This window comes from Paroedura picta, chromosome 10 (assembly GCF_049243985.1).
Source record: "Paroedura picta isolate Pp20150507F chromosome 10, Ppicta_v3.0, whole genome shotgun sequence".
NCBI lineage: Eukaryota > Metazoa > Chordata > Lepidosauria > Squamata > Gekkonidae > Paroedura > Paroedura picta.
Genome location: NC_135378.1, coordinates 86,994,806 through 87,008,967, shown reverse-complemented (window position 1 = coordinate 87,008,967; position 14,162 = coordinate 86,994,806). Strand labels below are relative to the sequence as shown.

The window sequence follows — 14,162 nt, the reverse complement described above, 5'->3', positions numbered from 1 at the left end:
AGGTCACTGTTTTATGGATCACTGGGGCTAGATCTCCAAGGGCCAGGTAGGGCACTGGTAACTTCACTAGGTGTAGATGGTAAAACGACTGGCAAGCTACATTCATGAATATAATCAAAAAAGGAACACACCATGTAGGAATGAAACAAAGAAATATACTGTGTGGCAGAATTTGCTAATTACAATAAACAACAAATAACAAACTTGTCACAGTTTCTTCCGTCAGTGTTGAATGACATTCATTCATACAGTTGCCCTAAGTCTGAAGTAACTTGACAACACTTAGCATACACACATCCTTTCACATGAATACAGTTCCAAAATTTGAGTCCAATGACACTCTCAACAATGTTTTATTAAAAGTGTGAGCTTTCATATGCATGCGCACTTCCTCACACAACAGCTCACACCTAGAATAAAACTTGGTAGACTCAAATTTTGTTCTGCTACTTCAGACCGACACAGCTACCAACTTGAATGGATAACAACAACATGAGGTGGAGCCCACCCTAGTACATCCATTGGCAAGATCCATTTTGATCCCCTGGGCTGATGCTTGGTACCCTAAAAAGTCCGGTTTCTCCTGACCACACAAGGTCCATATGTTCATCGTAGTCCTTGGTATACACCAAAATCTCATCTAGATAAAAGATGACAGAAACCCTTCAAAAGGCTACCCCTTTATTTATTTTATTTATTTATTTATTTAGATTTATATACCGCCCTCCCCGAAGGCTCAGTATTCATACAAGTATTTATGCAATGCTTCATTTGTCAAGTTCATAAACACCCCTGGTGTATCATTTAACCCAAATGGAATAACAATGTACTCAAATTGTCCATGCTGGGTGATGAATCTCTTTGATGCAAACCCAGTAATAGGTTTCACATGAATCCAGCTTAGTGAATAGTTTATCCTTGTCCAAATGTACCAGCAAGTTTTTGATCAGAGGCCATGGGTATGAATTAGTCATAGACATCATGTTCAGTCCTCTTTAGTATGTTCAAAGTCTCAGCATCTGGTCCTTTTTTGCAAAGCATGGGGGCCTCCATGCTAGAAAGCATGGTCAAATAAAACCACACTTCAAATTATTTCTCAATAAATTCACTGAACACTGCCAATCTGTGGGACATGCAATATAAGCACACCATAGGTAAACCCCCTCCCAATATCAACTTAACTGCACTGTCAGTTTGCCAATGGAGAGGCAACTTGTTACAATCCTCTGCAAATACCTCCCTCAATTCCAATATTCGAGGACTCAACCAACTGGATCCTCTGCCAGTGGTCACTTATGCCCATCTCCCACTGGTTCAGTTTTATAGGGAACCCACACACACTGGATGGGTTCCCATACATTTGCTCTAACAGTATAGCTCCTTCAAATTATCTGAGCTCAAGTCCGGATCCTGCTGTCATGACAGGATTTATTAGGCCGCAACCAGAGTATCTTCCTCCATGCAAAGCCACACTTCTCCCTTGCCTCTTGTTTCCTAACAAAGTCTACATTCCTCTTCAAAGTACAATGATCAGGATGATCTTGATAGGCTTTGAGAAGTGGACTTAACTGAATAAAATGAAATTGAATAGGGACAAATGTAAAGTTCTGCATTTAGGGAAGAAAAATCATACACAGCTATATAAGATGGGGGAGACTTGTCTTGGCAGTAATATGTGCGAAAAGGATCTAGGAGTCTTAGACCATACATTGAACATGAGTGAGCAGCGTGACTCGGTGGCTAAAAAGGCATATGGGATTTTGGGCTGTATCAAACGGAGTATTGTGTCCAGATCACGGGACATGATGGTACTGCTTTACTCTGCTGTTGTTTGGCCTCACCTAGAGTACTGTGTTGAGTTTTGGGCACCCCAGTTGAAGAGGGATGTAGACAAACTGGATTGTGCCCAGCGGAGGGCAACAAAGTTGGTGAGGGGTTTGGAGACCAAGACATATGAAGAAAGGTTGGGGGAGCTTGGTCTGTTTAGCCTGGAGAGGAGATGACTGAGAGGGGATCGGATAACTACAAGTAATTAAAAGGCTGTCATGTAGAGGATGGAGCAGAGTTGTTCTCTCTTGCCCCGGAGGGATGGTCCAGAACCAATGGCATGAAATTAATTCAAAAGAAATTCCATCTAAACATCCGGAAGAAGTTCCTGACAGTGGTTTCTCAGTGGAACAGACTTCCTTGGGAGGTGGTGGGTTCTCCATCTTTAGAGATTTTTAAACAGAGGCTAGATAGCCATCTGACGGAGAGGCTGATTCTGTGAAGGTTCAGGGGGGTGGCAGGTTACAGCGGATGAGTGTCCTACAAAGTGCAGGGGGTTGGACTAGATGACCCATGAGGTCCCTTCCAACTTTATTATTCTATGAACAATTCTTCAGGTATTGTAGGGCCCAATTCTACCACCAGCAGTAGCAGCACGGTGGTGAGGCAACTTCTGAACTGGTGCTTTCCTCTGGCAATTCCTAGCCTGCTGTACTGCTTTTCAATGGAAGTGTCTGCTGATGTTGTTGGCCTCCAGGTGAAAGCCCTCTTGGAGCAATCAGCCAAAAGGGTCCCTCTGCTCCACATCCTAGGTATAATCCCCACTGATGGTGCTATTCCTTCTCTGTAGATGCTAGTCTTCCAGCTGGATGTGGCTTGGGCATTCCCCCTCCCCCTTGCGGAAGGGTCTGGGGTCCCAGCTTTAGTGCTGCCTCACCAGGTTCATTCGCTGAACCCAATTCTCCACATTGCTAGTAAAGCACACACACTCCATAAAAGTTTGGGGGTTGTCTTGCATCAGGGCCCACTGTAGAATCTCAGGGTTCACTCCATCTTGGAAAAACTGCATTTTCGTGGCCCCGGTGCAATGGTCCCACTTACTTGCAAAGCAACACAACAGTATATTGGGTCACAGACTAGGCTCCCTGCTTGAGATGCTGCAGCTGAGCTTTGGCCCTTTCCTCTTGAAACAGGTGCTTGAATCGTTTTCACAACACTTGCATAAATACATCCTGCTAGAGCTGTTCTCAGAGCAGTTTTATTAGAGCTCTCTCAACCTCGTCTACCTCCTAAGGTATCTGTTGTGGAGAGAGAAAGGGAAGCCACTTTGAGATTCAGGTAGTAAAAAGTGGGGTGTATAAACCAACTCGTCTTCTTCAATTAGCCAGTCAGCTACCTCGCTCTCCAGATACACTCCCACAGTGGACTTGTTTGACATATCACTCAAAAGCCACTTCACACTCTTGCACGATGGTAGACACTTGCACGATGAAGTAGAAGAAAAGTTTTCCAAGATCCCATCAAAGAGAGCCTTCAGGTTTCAGGAGATTACCAGTGACTGGTGATCCAATAGTTTCCCTGGGTCCTGGTCTTCATTCAGATCCTTTGGTTGCAGAGGTCAGTCTGGCTGGCCTCCACCACCTTGGGCCACCACCGCCACAGCTCCTGCATTTGGTCCAAGGGTTTATCTGATTCTTGCTGTAGCATTGATTTTTTGTGCCGGGAGCGGACGTGCACTGATGGGACCAGAGCTCGGCTGACTGGGGCGTCTCACTCAGTTTGGTACCATAGGACCCAACGCTGGTAAGGGTCTAAGTCATTGCTTGAATCATCATGACTGGAGCTACCCAACTCCTGGCCCAGTGGGGTGTCCACTGACAGTGTTCCATCCTCAGCCCCACTGAGCTGCACCTGGAACTTCTCTTTTGCCTGTGTTAGTGTTTGATGCCTTTGACATACTGTCAGATGTACTGACTCACATTGTGGGCTGCACACACTGCAGGAAGCTTCAAATTTTAGCTGTCAAGCTTCTGTCAAACTCTCAATACGCAGACTCGCTTCTTGAAGGATACTGAATACAATAACAGAGAGCAAACTAGTTCCTTGCTAAAAGTGAAGAACCAAGCTAGCAAGCAGAGTGTAAACTTTCTCTAAATCCCTCCCTCAATTTGAAATTAGGTGCGCTGGCTGAGGCACCAGGCACAAAAAGTGATTCCCATGCAACAGCTTAAGACACTACAAAGGCATTCCAAAGAGATACATCTTGGCTACCCATTTTACTACCAACTCAAAGAGTTTAGGATGTGGAATGACACTTACAGCTGTCTTGCTCCTGGGGCAAACAGCCCTTTTGGATTAGAAGGTTGGCCCATGGCAGCCCTCATGACCATCAGAACCTTTAGGGCTTCAGCTAACTATATTTGAAAAGCTTTCTGTCCAGAAGAGTTGCAATTTCTCATTCTCTGAATAAGGGATGGGATGTCTCAGATGTGGAAACAGCATTTTCTTCTTTAGATCCTTCAGTCGTCTGGGGACTGGCCGTCTTTTTTCTTCTCTACTCTCTTTAGCTCAGTGAGGCTTCAGAATTGAGATGAGCCATTTCTGATTAAATGTAGCAAAGTATAAAAGTTTGGCTCTTCTTCTGAATGTAACCAAGGAATGACTTTGACGTTCGCTTTAACTGCAGCAATCACAGAGGAAGGGGTCTGCTATGGTCAGTTTGATGCACCTCCCATTTAAACCGGTTAACATCTGATTCAAGCATCTGACTACCAAACACCAATGGAGGAGTTCAGACCAGGGAAGTTAGAGCCTCAAGGCTTACCTGTCAGCAGGTGACCGTGCCACTTATATGCAGAATGGCTACCTGGTTGATGCTGTGGCATTTTCTCAGCCAGAGCCCTTCTGGCAGTGCCACTGCATTTCTCCTAGGGGTGTGCGCTTAGGCTCAGTTCAGCCGCGTGAGCAATCACCGAAGCCCGAGGCAGCCAACGCTGTGGCGCAGAGAGGAGATATGCCAGGGACATCTGGAAACGAGACTAGGTTTTCCTCAGAGATCTGACACTTATAATATAAAGGTAAAGGTATCCCCTGTGCAAGCACCGAGTCATGTCTGACCCTTGGGGTGACGCCCTCCAGCGTTTTCATGGCAGACTCAATACGGGGTGGTTTGCCAGTGCCTTCCCCAGTCATGACCGTTTACCCCCCAGCAAGCAAGCTGGGTACTCATTTTACCGACCTCGGAAGGATGGAAGGCTGAGTCAACCTTGAGCCGGCTGCTGGGATTGAACTCCCAGCCTCATGGGCAAAGCTTTCAGACAGCTGCCTTACCACTCTGCGCCACAAGAGGCTCATATTTATAACATATAAAACACTATTAGGTAGTGCAACGGCATAGCAAAGCAACTGGCATGCTCAGAACTGGGCATACTGAAGGCTGGGGTTGGGCAAATCCCACCCATCAGGCTGCGATGGCACCAGGAAATGCCATTGTAATGCCCAGTATTCTCTGCAATGATTTTATTGCAACCTGCCTTGAGTCACAGAATAAACAATTCTGTGAATTTAGGAAGAGTGCAGGTGGGTGGGCAGAAGGGACAGTGTCAGCGTTTGGCTCTTGTGGCCCTTTCTTGCATGCCCAGGGAAATGCAGATTACCACTTTGGGAGTGAGAAGCAAATTTCTTCCAGGCCAGGCCGGCCAGGGGGGGTTCTGGTGGGGAGGTAAAGGAGGCAATGCCCTCATTAGGGCATGGCATTGGAGTCACTGTGTGTGTGTGGGCAAGTAGTTATGCATTTATTATTATTTAATTTCTTACCCACCTCCCCCCATTCTGCAGGGGGTTGGACTAGATGATCCTGGAAGTCCCTTCCAACTCTATGATTCTAAACAATATATCAATATCCCTCCAGTTTTACCTTTCCAAGCTGAGATTTTTCATAATAGTTCAATGGCTCATAATAATAATAATTCATATATAATAAATATGTTTCCCTGTTTTGCAGTTTTGGTGCGATCACTACACAGGACTGGCCATCAGACCAGAACATTTAAGAAAGTTGAATAATCAGGAAGTTTTATATTTATGATGCTCTTGGTTCGGTAGAATATTTGACTGCACTGGTCAAGTAACCGTTGGGTCAAGGATAAAAGAGAAGCAAAGACTTGTGTGGAGAACTGAAAACTTGCACTTTGACAGCTGGAAAATGGATTCAGCGGGACCATCACTCCATTTAATTTAATTAACGTGAATACAACATCAACCTGTTTTTGAAGAAATATGCACACAGTTTGCCGCAACAGCCATCTCAGAAGTACTTTCTCCTGGGAATGCTTCCTCCAAGATGAGAGATGCCGCTTGCTGTTCGTACCAGTAGTTTTGTGAACGATCACTTGTAAAAGCAGGTGAACTGACAAGGAAACGCTGGCCTCTGCCTACTCCCTGACACAGGGCGGAAACTCAATAACCCAACACTGTGTGAATCTCTTGCCACAACCCACCACTTATGACCCCCTCGCACAACAGAGAGGTGGGTTCAAGCACATCATTTTGGACGCCTTTTCCGTTTTCTCTGCTGCTGGGCCGCGGCCTCCAACCCCAAAGTCGAGGTTCAGCTCCCCTCCGCCAGCTGGGCGACTCCGGGCCAGTCACAGTCCTGTTAGAGCGGTTTTCCCCGAGCTCTCTCAGCCCCGCCTCCCTCACGGGGTGCCTGCCGCAGGCAGAGGGAGGGAGACGGGCCGCACTGGGGCTCCTTTCGGCAGTGAAAGGCGGGCTGCAAAGCCCAGTGGACGATCTCCCCTGCGGCCGGAGACGGGAAGGAATAAGCAACAACCAGCCCTCTCCCACAACAGCCCTGCGAGGGCGGCCAGCAGCGGGCGACCCCTCAGCCTTCCTGCCTGCCTTTCTTCCGCGGGCCTGGGGGCGGGGGGGATTATCTCGCCGGCCCCCCCGGGCAGCCCCCCCCTGGCCGCGCACTCCCTCCCCCCAGCCCCCTCCCCCACCCCGCCGCCATTTTGAGGCCTTTTACCTCAGGCCGACGTTGGGCCGGGCCGCTTCGCTCCCCGCGGCTCAGGGCCGGGCCTGGCTCCGCTCCTTCCCTCGCCCGGCCGCGACCGAGGCCTTCAGCGCGCCCAGCAGCCGAGCGGCGGCGGCGACGGAGACAGCGACGAGAGCCCAGCGGGCAGCCTGCGCATGCGCCTTCGCAGGGGCGGAGACAATGAGGGGAGATTCGGGGGGGGAGGGAGGAGCGCGCGCCGAAGGCGGGAAAAAGAATAAGGCGGGGGGGGGGGAGGGAGGGAGGCTGTCCTGGTGGACTAACCAACCAGCGAGCCCAGCCCGCGAGGCGCATGCGCACATCCCCAAGCGGAGGAGGGAGGGAGGAACAGCGTGGGCCCGCCCGAAACTCCGGGTTCACAAGCGGAGGGCGCCATTGGCGGGGAGGAAAGGGGGATTCCCGAGGCCCCTCAGAGGCAAGTCGAGCAGGAGTCAAGCGCTTCCGCGGGGAATGCCCCTGGGCGCCTGCTGCACAGCCAGGACAGAGGCGCCTTTAAAGCGACGACTTTTGTGCGCATGCGCGCTCCCTCAGCGACTGCGGAAAGCACTTCCGGCTGCCGATGGGGTGAAGGGGCGAGGGGAAGGGCCGCTCTGGGAGCGCCACCTGCCGACTGCGGAGTGAAGCGCGGCCAGATGGTATCCTGGGAATTGCAGTCCAAGGCCAAGCAGGGTCAGATGGGAGACCCCGAAGGGAGTCCATGGTTGCTATGCAGAGGCAGGAAATGCAAACCCGTCCAGATGTGGCAGGGAGCCCAGCTGGATTCCCCACTCCTCCTCCACATGCAACCAACAGGGCGACTTTGGTCTAGTCACAGTTCTCGTAGAGCTGCACTCACAGTTCTCTCAAAGCTCTCTCAGCCCCACCTATCTCACAGGGGGTCTGTTTTGGGGAGAGAAAGGGGGAGGTGCTGCTTTGAAAAGCAGGTTGTAAAAACCCAGCTCTTCTTGCACTACCCTGGATGGCCCAGGCTAGCCCCATCTCCCTAGATCTCGAAAGTCCATATTTGGATGGGAGACCAGCAAGGGAGTCCAGGGTGGCAACAAAGAGGTAGGCAACGGCCTGAACAACCTCTGAACAACTGTGGCCTTGAATAACCCGACAGGGCCACTGTAAGTCAGCAGTTTCCATACACACAAGCCCAGCTAGTTAATGGGAAGTGATGGGGAAAGAGAAAAGGGGCAACAATGACATGGCAGAATGGTCCCTCCCTAAATAACTTGCCCCTTCGATGCCAAATAATTTATGAAGGAATTATTTGTAACTTTTGTGCAACGCACGTTTAAAGATGCGCCTGCAAGGCTCCACGTCAATTCTTCCCTTGCAATATGCCTTCAAAGTCTCTTTTGCTGTGGCTTGGAACTCAGCCTGAGGATCCATCGGACAGCCGGCACAGGCAGTGCAAGAAGGAGACATGCGGGGGGCACAGACTGTGGGCGCCTGTTGTGACTGTGTCAAATTGCCGGGCATTGTGTCAGAACAAAGTTTAGGTCCAGGGGTGCCTTTAAGACCAACAAAGTTTTATTAAAGAGGAAGAGTTGGCTTTTATACCCCACTTTCCACTACCCAAAGGAGCCTTAAAGCAGCTTACAAATGCCTTCCCTTCCTCTCCCCACAACAGGCACCCTGTGAGGTGGGTGAGGCTGAGAGAGCTCTGACAGAACTGGCCCAATGTCTCCCAGATGGCTGCACGTGGGGAATCCAACCCCTTTCTTCAGATTAGAGAGCCATCTTAGTGTAGTGGTTAAGAGCGGGCAAGCTGGGTTTGATTCCCCGCTCCTCCTCCACATGCCTCTGTCTCTTGCTTTGAAGGCCCTACAGCAGGGGGCTCTGATGGTGGCTCTCCAGATGTCCATGGACGACAATTTCCAGCACCTGGAGAGCCACCGTTGAGCCCCCCCCCCCAGCCCTACAGAGTCACTGTAAGTCAGCAGTGACTCAATGGGACTTGGCACAAGCATTCTACTTCTGTGATCTGTAGTTTGTTCTTCTGTAAATTAAATCATTGTTACACACATAAACACACAATACTGTTTGTTTAAGGCCAGGCAGTCCTGGAGTTAACTCTGAAGGCCTTTTTCCCAGGCCAGTTCACAAAGCAACTGTACAGAGAAAAGATACTTTGCAGTAGGGATGCCAGGTCAGGGTGCAGAAATACTTAGGAGCTGCTGAGGCTGGCTCCTAGGGAAAGTCCTAAGTGGGGTGCAATGCCGGAGAGTTCACCCTGCAAAGCAGCCATTTCTCCAGAGAACGGGTCTCTGGCATCTAGAGATCAGCTGTGATAGCGGGGGATCTCCAGGTCCTACCTGGAGATTGGCAGCCCTACTTGCAGGAAAGCTGGGGGACTTGTAAACAGCAGGTGGAGACGGTACCAGGGGAGCTGGCAGTTCCAAAGGAGTCTAAGTTACCCTCCAGAATGCCTGGGCCCAGCAGAACTGAAAGTCGAAGCTCCTTGGAACGCCAGGGGGGGCCCGTTTGACCTCTGGAGTCTGATTTCCTTGGCTCTCAACAGCACCGCAGCAACTGTCCCCGTTTCCTTGTCTGCTCATTTCCGTGTGTGCTGCTTGCTCTCATTTTGTTGCTCTGGGCCCCCAGGGTCAGGATTTGCCTGCCTGCCCCCCCCCCCTGCCGTGAGCATTGCCCATGTCCCTTGTCATTCTGGGCACTGTCATTTGTCACTGGGAAGCAGGCCTGGGAAAGTTAACGGACTGTAACTGTTTGTATGGCTTGGCATGGCCTGATGATTGGCAGCCTAAATGGCTGGCACTGGGTGAGAGGGGGGCCTGGGCATTATGGGGAGGCTAGCCTTGAGTCGGCCTTGCAAGAATTATGCCATGTGCACGGGACTAGTTTGTGCGCGTTCCCCTGTGAAGCTGCTGTCAGTGGGGGATGAGGCTTGGGGGGTTAAAGGTAAAGGTATCCCCTGTGCAAGCACTGGGTCATGTCAGACCCTTGGGGGGTTATTGCCTATCAAATTAGTTCCAGCAAGAATAGCCATGAGCTTCGGATTACTACCCCAATCATCTGCTTTTGCTGCTGATGCCAAGAGTGTTCACTGAGAAAGTCTCCAGGGATCTGACAACGAGAATATAATTTCAAACGGACCATGGGGGGGGGGGCAGGACTTCATAGCTGTGACTGGTCTGCTCCAGAAGGCTGCCCACTAATCTGGTGGGCCAGGTTGGATTCCCTGTTCCTCCACGTGCAGGCAGCTGGGTGACCTTGGGATCGTCACAGCACTGATAAAGCTGTTCTGACCAAGCAGTTCTGTCAGAGCTTTCTCAGCCCCACTGGCCTCCCAGGGTGACTGTTGTGGGGAGAGGAAGGGAAGACAATTGTATGCCGCTTGGAGTGAAAAGCAGGATATAAAAACTGACTTTCTTCCCCCCCCCTCTTCCTCTTCACTCTGGTGCAGTGAACCCCAGCAGGACTCAGGGCAGCTGAAGCAGTTCCCACATTCCTGCCGGAATCAGCCCATGCTGGCATTTCAGGGGACGCCAGGCTCCTATATAGTTTTAAGGGGATCCTCTATAAATGGTCAGGAATCCAATCCAGGGTGCTCTCCTTGAAGCAAAGAACAGAGGACCAAATGCCTACATCTAATGCCAGCGGATGCCTAAAGGGAACTTGGCCCAGTCAGTCAGGTGGCCGGCCTCATCCTCCACTGAGGGAGATGAGGAGCTATCACCATCCTGTGAGATGATAGCTCCATGACCTTGATGGCCCAGGCTAGCTTGCTCCTGTTAAATCTCAGAAGCTAAGCAGGGCCAGCCCTGCTTAGGGCTTGGATGGGAGACCCCCAAGGAGGTTGAGATGCTATGCAGAGGCAAGAAACAGCAAGTGACCTCAGCTTGCCCTGTCAGCTGGGACTTGGTGCCACTTTTCACCCACCCCCATGACCGGTGAGCCCTGAGCTGGCAGTCTGATCTCATCAGATCTCAGAAGCTGAGCGTGGTTGGTGAGAGACCACCAAGGAGGTCCTGGGTTGCTCCTCGGTAAACCACCTCTTGCCTTGAAAGCCCAAAGGGTCACTATCGGTCAGCTGCGACTGGGTGTTCCTTTCCACCCCACCACAACAAATCACATTTCAGGAGATCCAGTGATCCTTGCCTGCCTTGCGCATGCCCAAAGGAAACCGTTGACTACAAAGTTGCAGCTGAAGAGAAAAAATGACTGAACGGCAGTTCAATAAAATGTGTTTTCTATAAAGTTCCGACCGGTGCTTTCTTGGGGAGTATTGCTTCAAAAGGAATTCCATCAGTAATGCTGAGTCTTATTCAGCACCGCCTGGCCCCAAGCCCCAAATGAACAGGGGATTGTTAGGGGACATGGCCGGCAGGGAGCTTGGGCCGGGTGTCTGTGTTTGGCCTCCGGTTCCAGCTCAGCTTTCCTCATTTGGCCCCGGCAGCTTCCACCACCTGACCCAGATGCATCAAGATCCTTGCCTGGCACAGAGACGCTTCCTCCCATCCAGTCACTTTTGCTAACTAGATTTCACCAGCTGCCCTTAATCTCCGTCCGCAGAGGCCGTCCTTGCCTCGGTGGTCACACGCCAGGCCTGTCTCCTTGCGGCTCAAGGGCGGCTCAGCGACACTTGACTTGGCCCAGGCACGAGAAGTATCTCTTCCCTCCGCCCTGGCTCTGGTCTCAGCTGTGCTGCCGGGTGGCTTCAGTCGCCTTCTCTCCCCTTTGTGGAGCTCGTCAGTCTCAAGCGGATGGAGAACCTCACACTGCAGATGAGTTTGCTCTAGCACTGGAATGCTGCTTCCCTGGACTACGGATCACAGCAGGATGTGTTTGTGTCTGTTTGCTTTGCTCAGGAGAAGGAGTTTTGAGCAAGCTTGTCTTCCTCTGAACAACACCAGCCAATTATATGCCAAAAAACTTTCTTTAAACTCTCTGACTGGTTAGAACAAGACGGTCTTTTGGAGGGAGAACAAGCTTCCTTCACACATGGGAGGTCAGTGACGGGCCCCTGTTTAGTTCTGCGGTGATGAATCGATGCCGCAGATCCTTGCATGTGCCTGGCTGCCAATGGCTGGACTGCAACACGTCTTGCTTCTCTGGCCCAGCCCTTTAAATCTATATGGACTGCTGAGGGAGTAGAAGGGAGGGCCCTGCCAAGCAAGTAAGTTGCACAGACCCAGGAAGGGAACCAAAGCCCAAAGCCCAGCTCTTGGCTCAAAGCATAGGTCAGCAATAGATCAGGATGTCTGCCCCGGGAATGTGGTGGGTCTTTGACTCCAAAAGTTAAGAGAAGTTGTTGTTTTTAGCCCGCTTTTCACTACCCAAAGGAGTCTCCAAGCGGCTTAAAATCGCCTTCCCTTCCTCTCACTACAACCGGCACTCTGTGAGGTAGATGGGGCTGAGAGAGCTCTGACAGAACTGGAAAAGGCTCAAGGTAACCCTGCAGGCCTCAGGTGTTTCAGAGGGGCTTAGAATCACCTTCCTTTCCTCTCTCCCCACAACAAGCACCCTGTAAGGTGGGTGGATCTGAGAGAGCTCTAAAAGGACTGCTGTGAGAACAGCTCTAACAGAACTGTGGCTGACCTAAGGTCGCCCCGCTGGCTGCACGTGGAGGAGGAGGAACCACACCAAGATAATCCCTGGAGTTATTTCCAGGCCTGTCAGCCATCTGAGAGGCCGTCCCTGCGCTAGCATGGCACATGCTAATGTCTACAGCCTGTTGCTAAACAGAGTTTGAACCTAGTGACACCTTAAAGACGTTTTATTCAAGGTATAAGCTTTTATGTTGTTGGTCTTCCAGGTGCCCCTGGACTCAAACTCTGTTCTTCTGCTGCCGACCACCACAGCCACCCACCTGAATCCAGCCTCTCTCTCTCTATTTATTTATTTAATTTATTTCCAGCTTACGCCCTGCTCCTCCCCCTGACTTACCGTCTGACTTACCGTCTTAGTGGGTCTAGAGGCAGCCCAGCAGCTGTCTCGGCAGCCTGTGTTTGCCTGGCCACTTGTTTGTTCCTGGCTTGCATCTTCCCATCCAACAGCCGTGGAACGCCCCTGTGGACGCCCTTCTTCCCAGGACTCCCTGAGGTGAGCAGCCCAGCGGGCACGCAGCACAAGAAAGTCCAGCCCCAGCCGGCTCTTACACCGCCAATGCCCTCGGCTCGTCCGGCAACGGGGTGAGGAAGCTCCCCCGGAAGAGAGCTTGAAGGCCTGTTCCACAAGGAGGTCCGAGGGAGCCGGGAGCCATCGCCCCTCTTCTAGATAAAGGTCTCTGCTCGGCAAGGGCTCGGCATCTCCTTCCCGAAACAGAAAAGGCCGGGAGAAGGAAGGACAGCCGCCACTCTCATCCAAGGCACTCTGCGCCTAAACGCAAGACAGAGAAAGTATCATCAGCCAGCCAGGAATGCACCCCATGCGCATGCAAGCCTGTCACTCCCGTCTGACGGGCAGGCAGAACGTGGGGCTGGGGGAGGAATGGGGCGTGTGTGTATGGGGGGGGGGGGGGAGAACTGCCTCACAAGCATCAGGTTTCTTTTCTCTGCTCCCTCCGGATGAGGGATTTGAGAGCAAAGGGGTCATGGCCTCATCCTCCTTGCCTGACCTAGAGAGGAGCTAGGGGTACATGGCTATGCACACACGTGTATTCCATAGAAAGACATGTGTCTCCGAGCATATACATGTGAGGCTGTTGTTGTAGCTGCTGTCTCAAGAAACAATTTTTCTAGATCCATATATCGACTCTTGGATCAGAAAGGCTAGAGAACTTGCGGCGACAACAAAGCTAACTAGCTAAATCCATCGGAGAACACCAGAGGACTTCCAAGACAGATGGGGCTACAAGATGAAACTTTCGTAATTTCTCCTTTATTTCTTACTAGGAATAAAGCCCATTTTATGTTAAAATAAAATGGTTGCTAGGGGCCAGTCTCTGGGGAAGCCTTCGCAGGGCGAAGGCTTCCCGGGGGTCTGGGACGCGGGGGCCAGTGGGCCGCAACCTGGGGCATTCTCCCGGCTGGTCTCCTGGGGAAGCCAGTGAGCCGCCTGTGACGCGGCGAGGCTGTCCTTTGGGCCAGGAGAAGGCCCCCACTGATGGCACCCCCCCCCATGGCCAGGGTTCCCGGGGCGGGAAAGGAGCAGGGACACACGTCTTCGATGCGGCAGCCCTGCTCCTTTCTGAAGGTGGAGGAGGACCCAGGCCGGAGGACTCACCCTGCAGGCTGCCAGCTCAATCTGTGCGGTGAGTCCCCGGCCGGGCAGGCGAGGACGGGCCAAGCAGCCAATGGGGAGCCGTGCAAATTGGCAGCTTGGCCCTGGATGGACACTCGGAGGGCCCAATCTCCAAATTATTATCCCAGACAGGGTCCGCCCTAACTCCTCC

General features: G+C 51.6%; 1 protein-coding gene across 2 annotated transcripts in view; it reads right to left on the bottom strand.

Moving 5' to 3' along the window:
* ZNF638 (zinc finger protein 638) overlaps positions 1–7,129 on the bottom strand; it is a 45,729-nt gene extending 38,600 nt beyond the window's left edge. The window contains exon 1 of one of the 2 annotated variants that reach the window (XM_077301326.1): positions 6,794–7,129. In XM_077301326.1, coding sequence (XP_077157441.1) covers positions 6,794–7,114 — 321 coding nt within the window. In that variant the 5' untranslated portion in view covers positions 7,115–7,129. The remainder of the gene's footprint in view (positions 1–6,793) is intronic. The other variant, XM_077301325.1, reaches the window with a different exon arrangement.
* Positions 7,130–14,162: the final 7,033 nt, after the last annotated feature.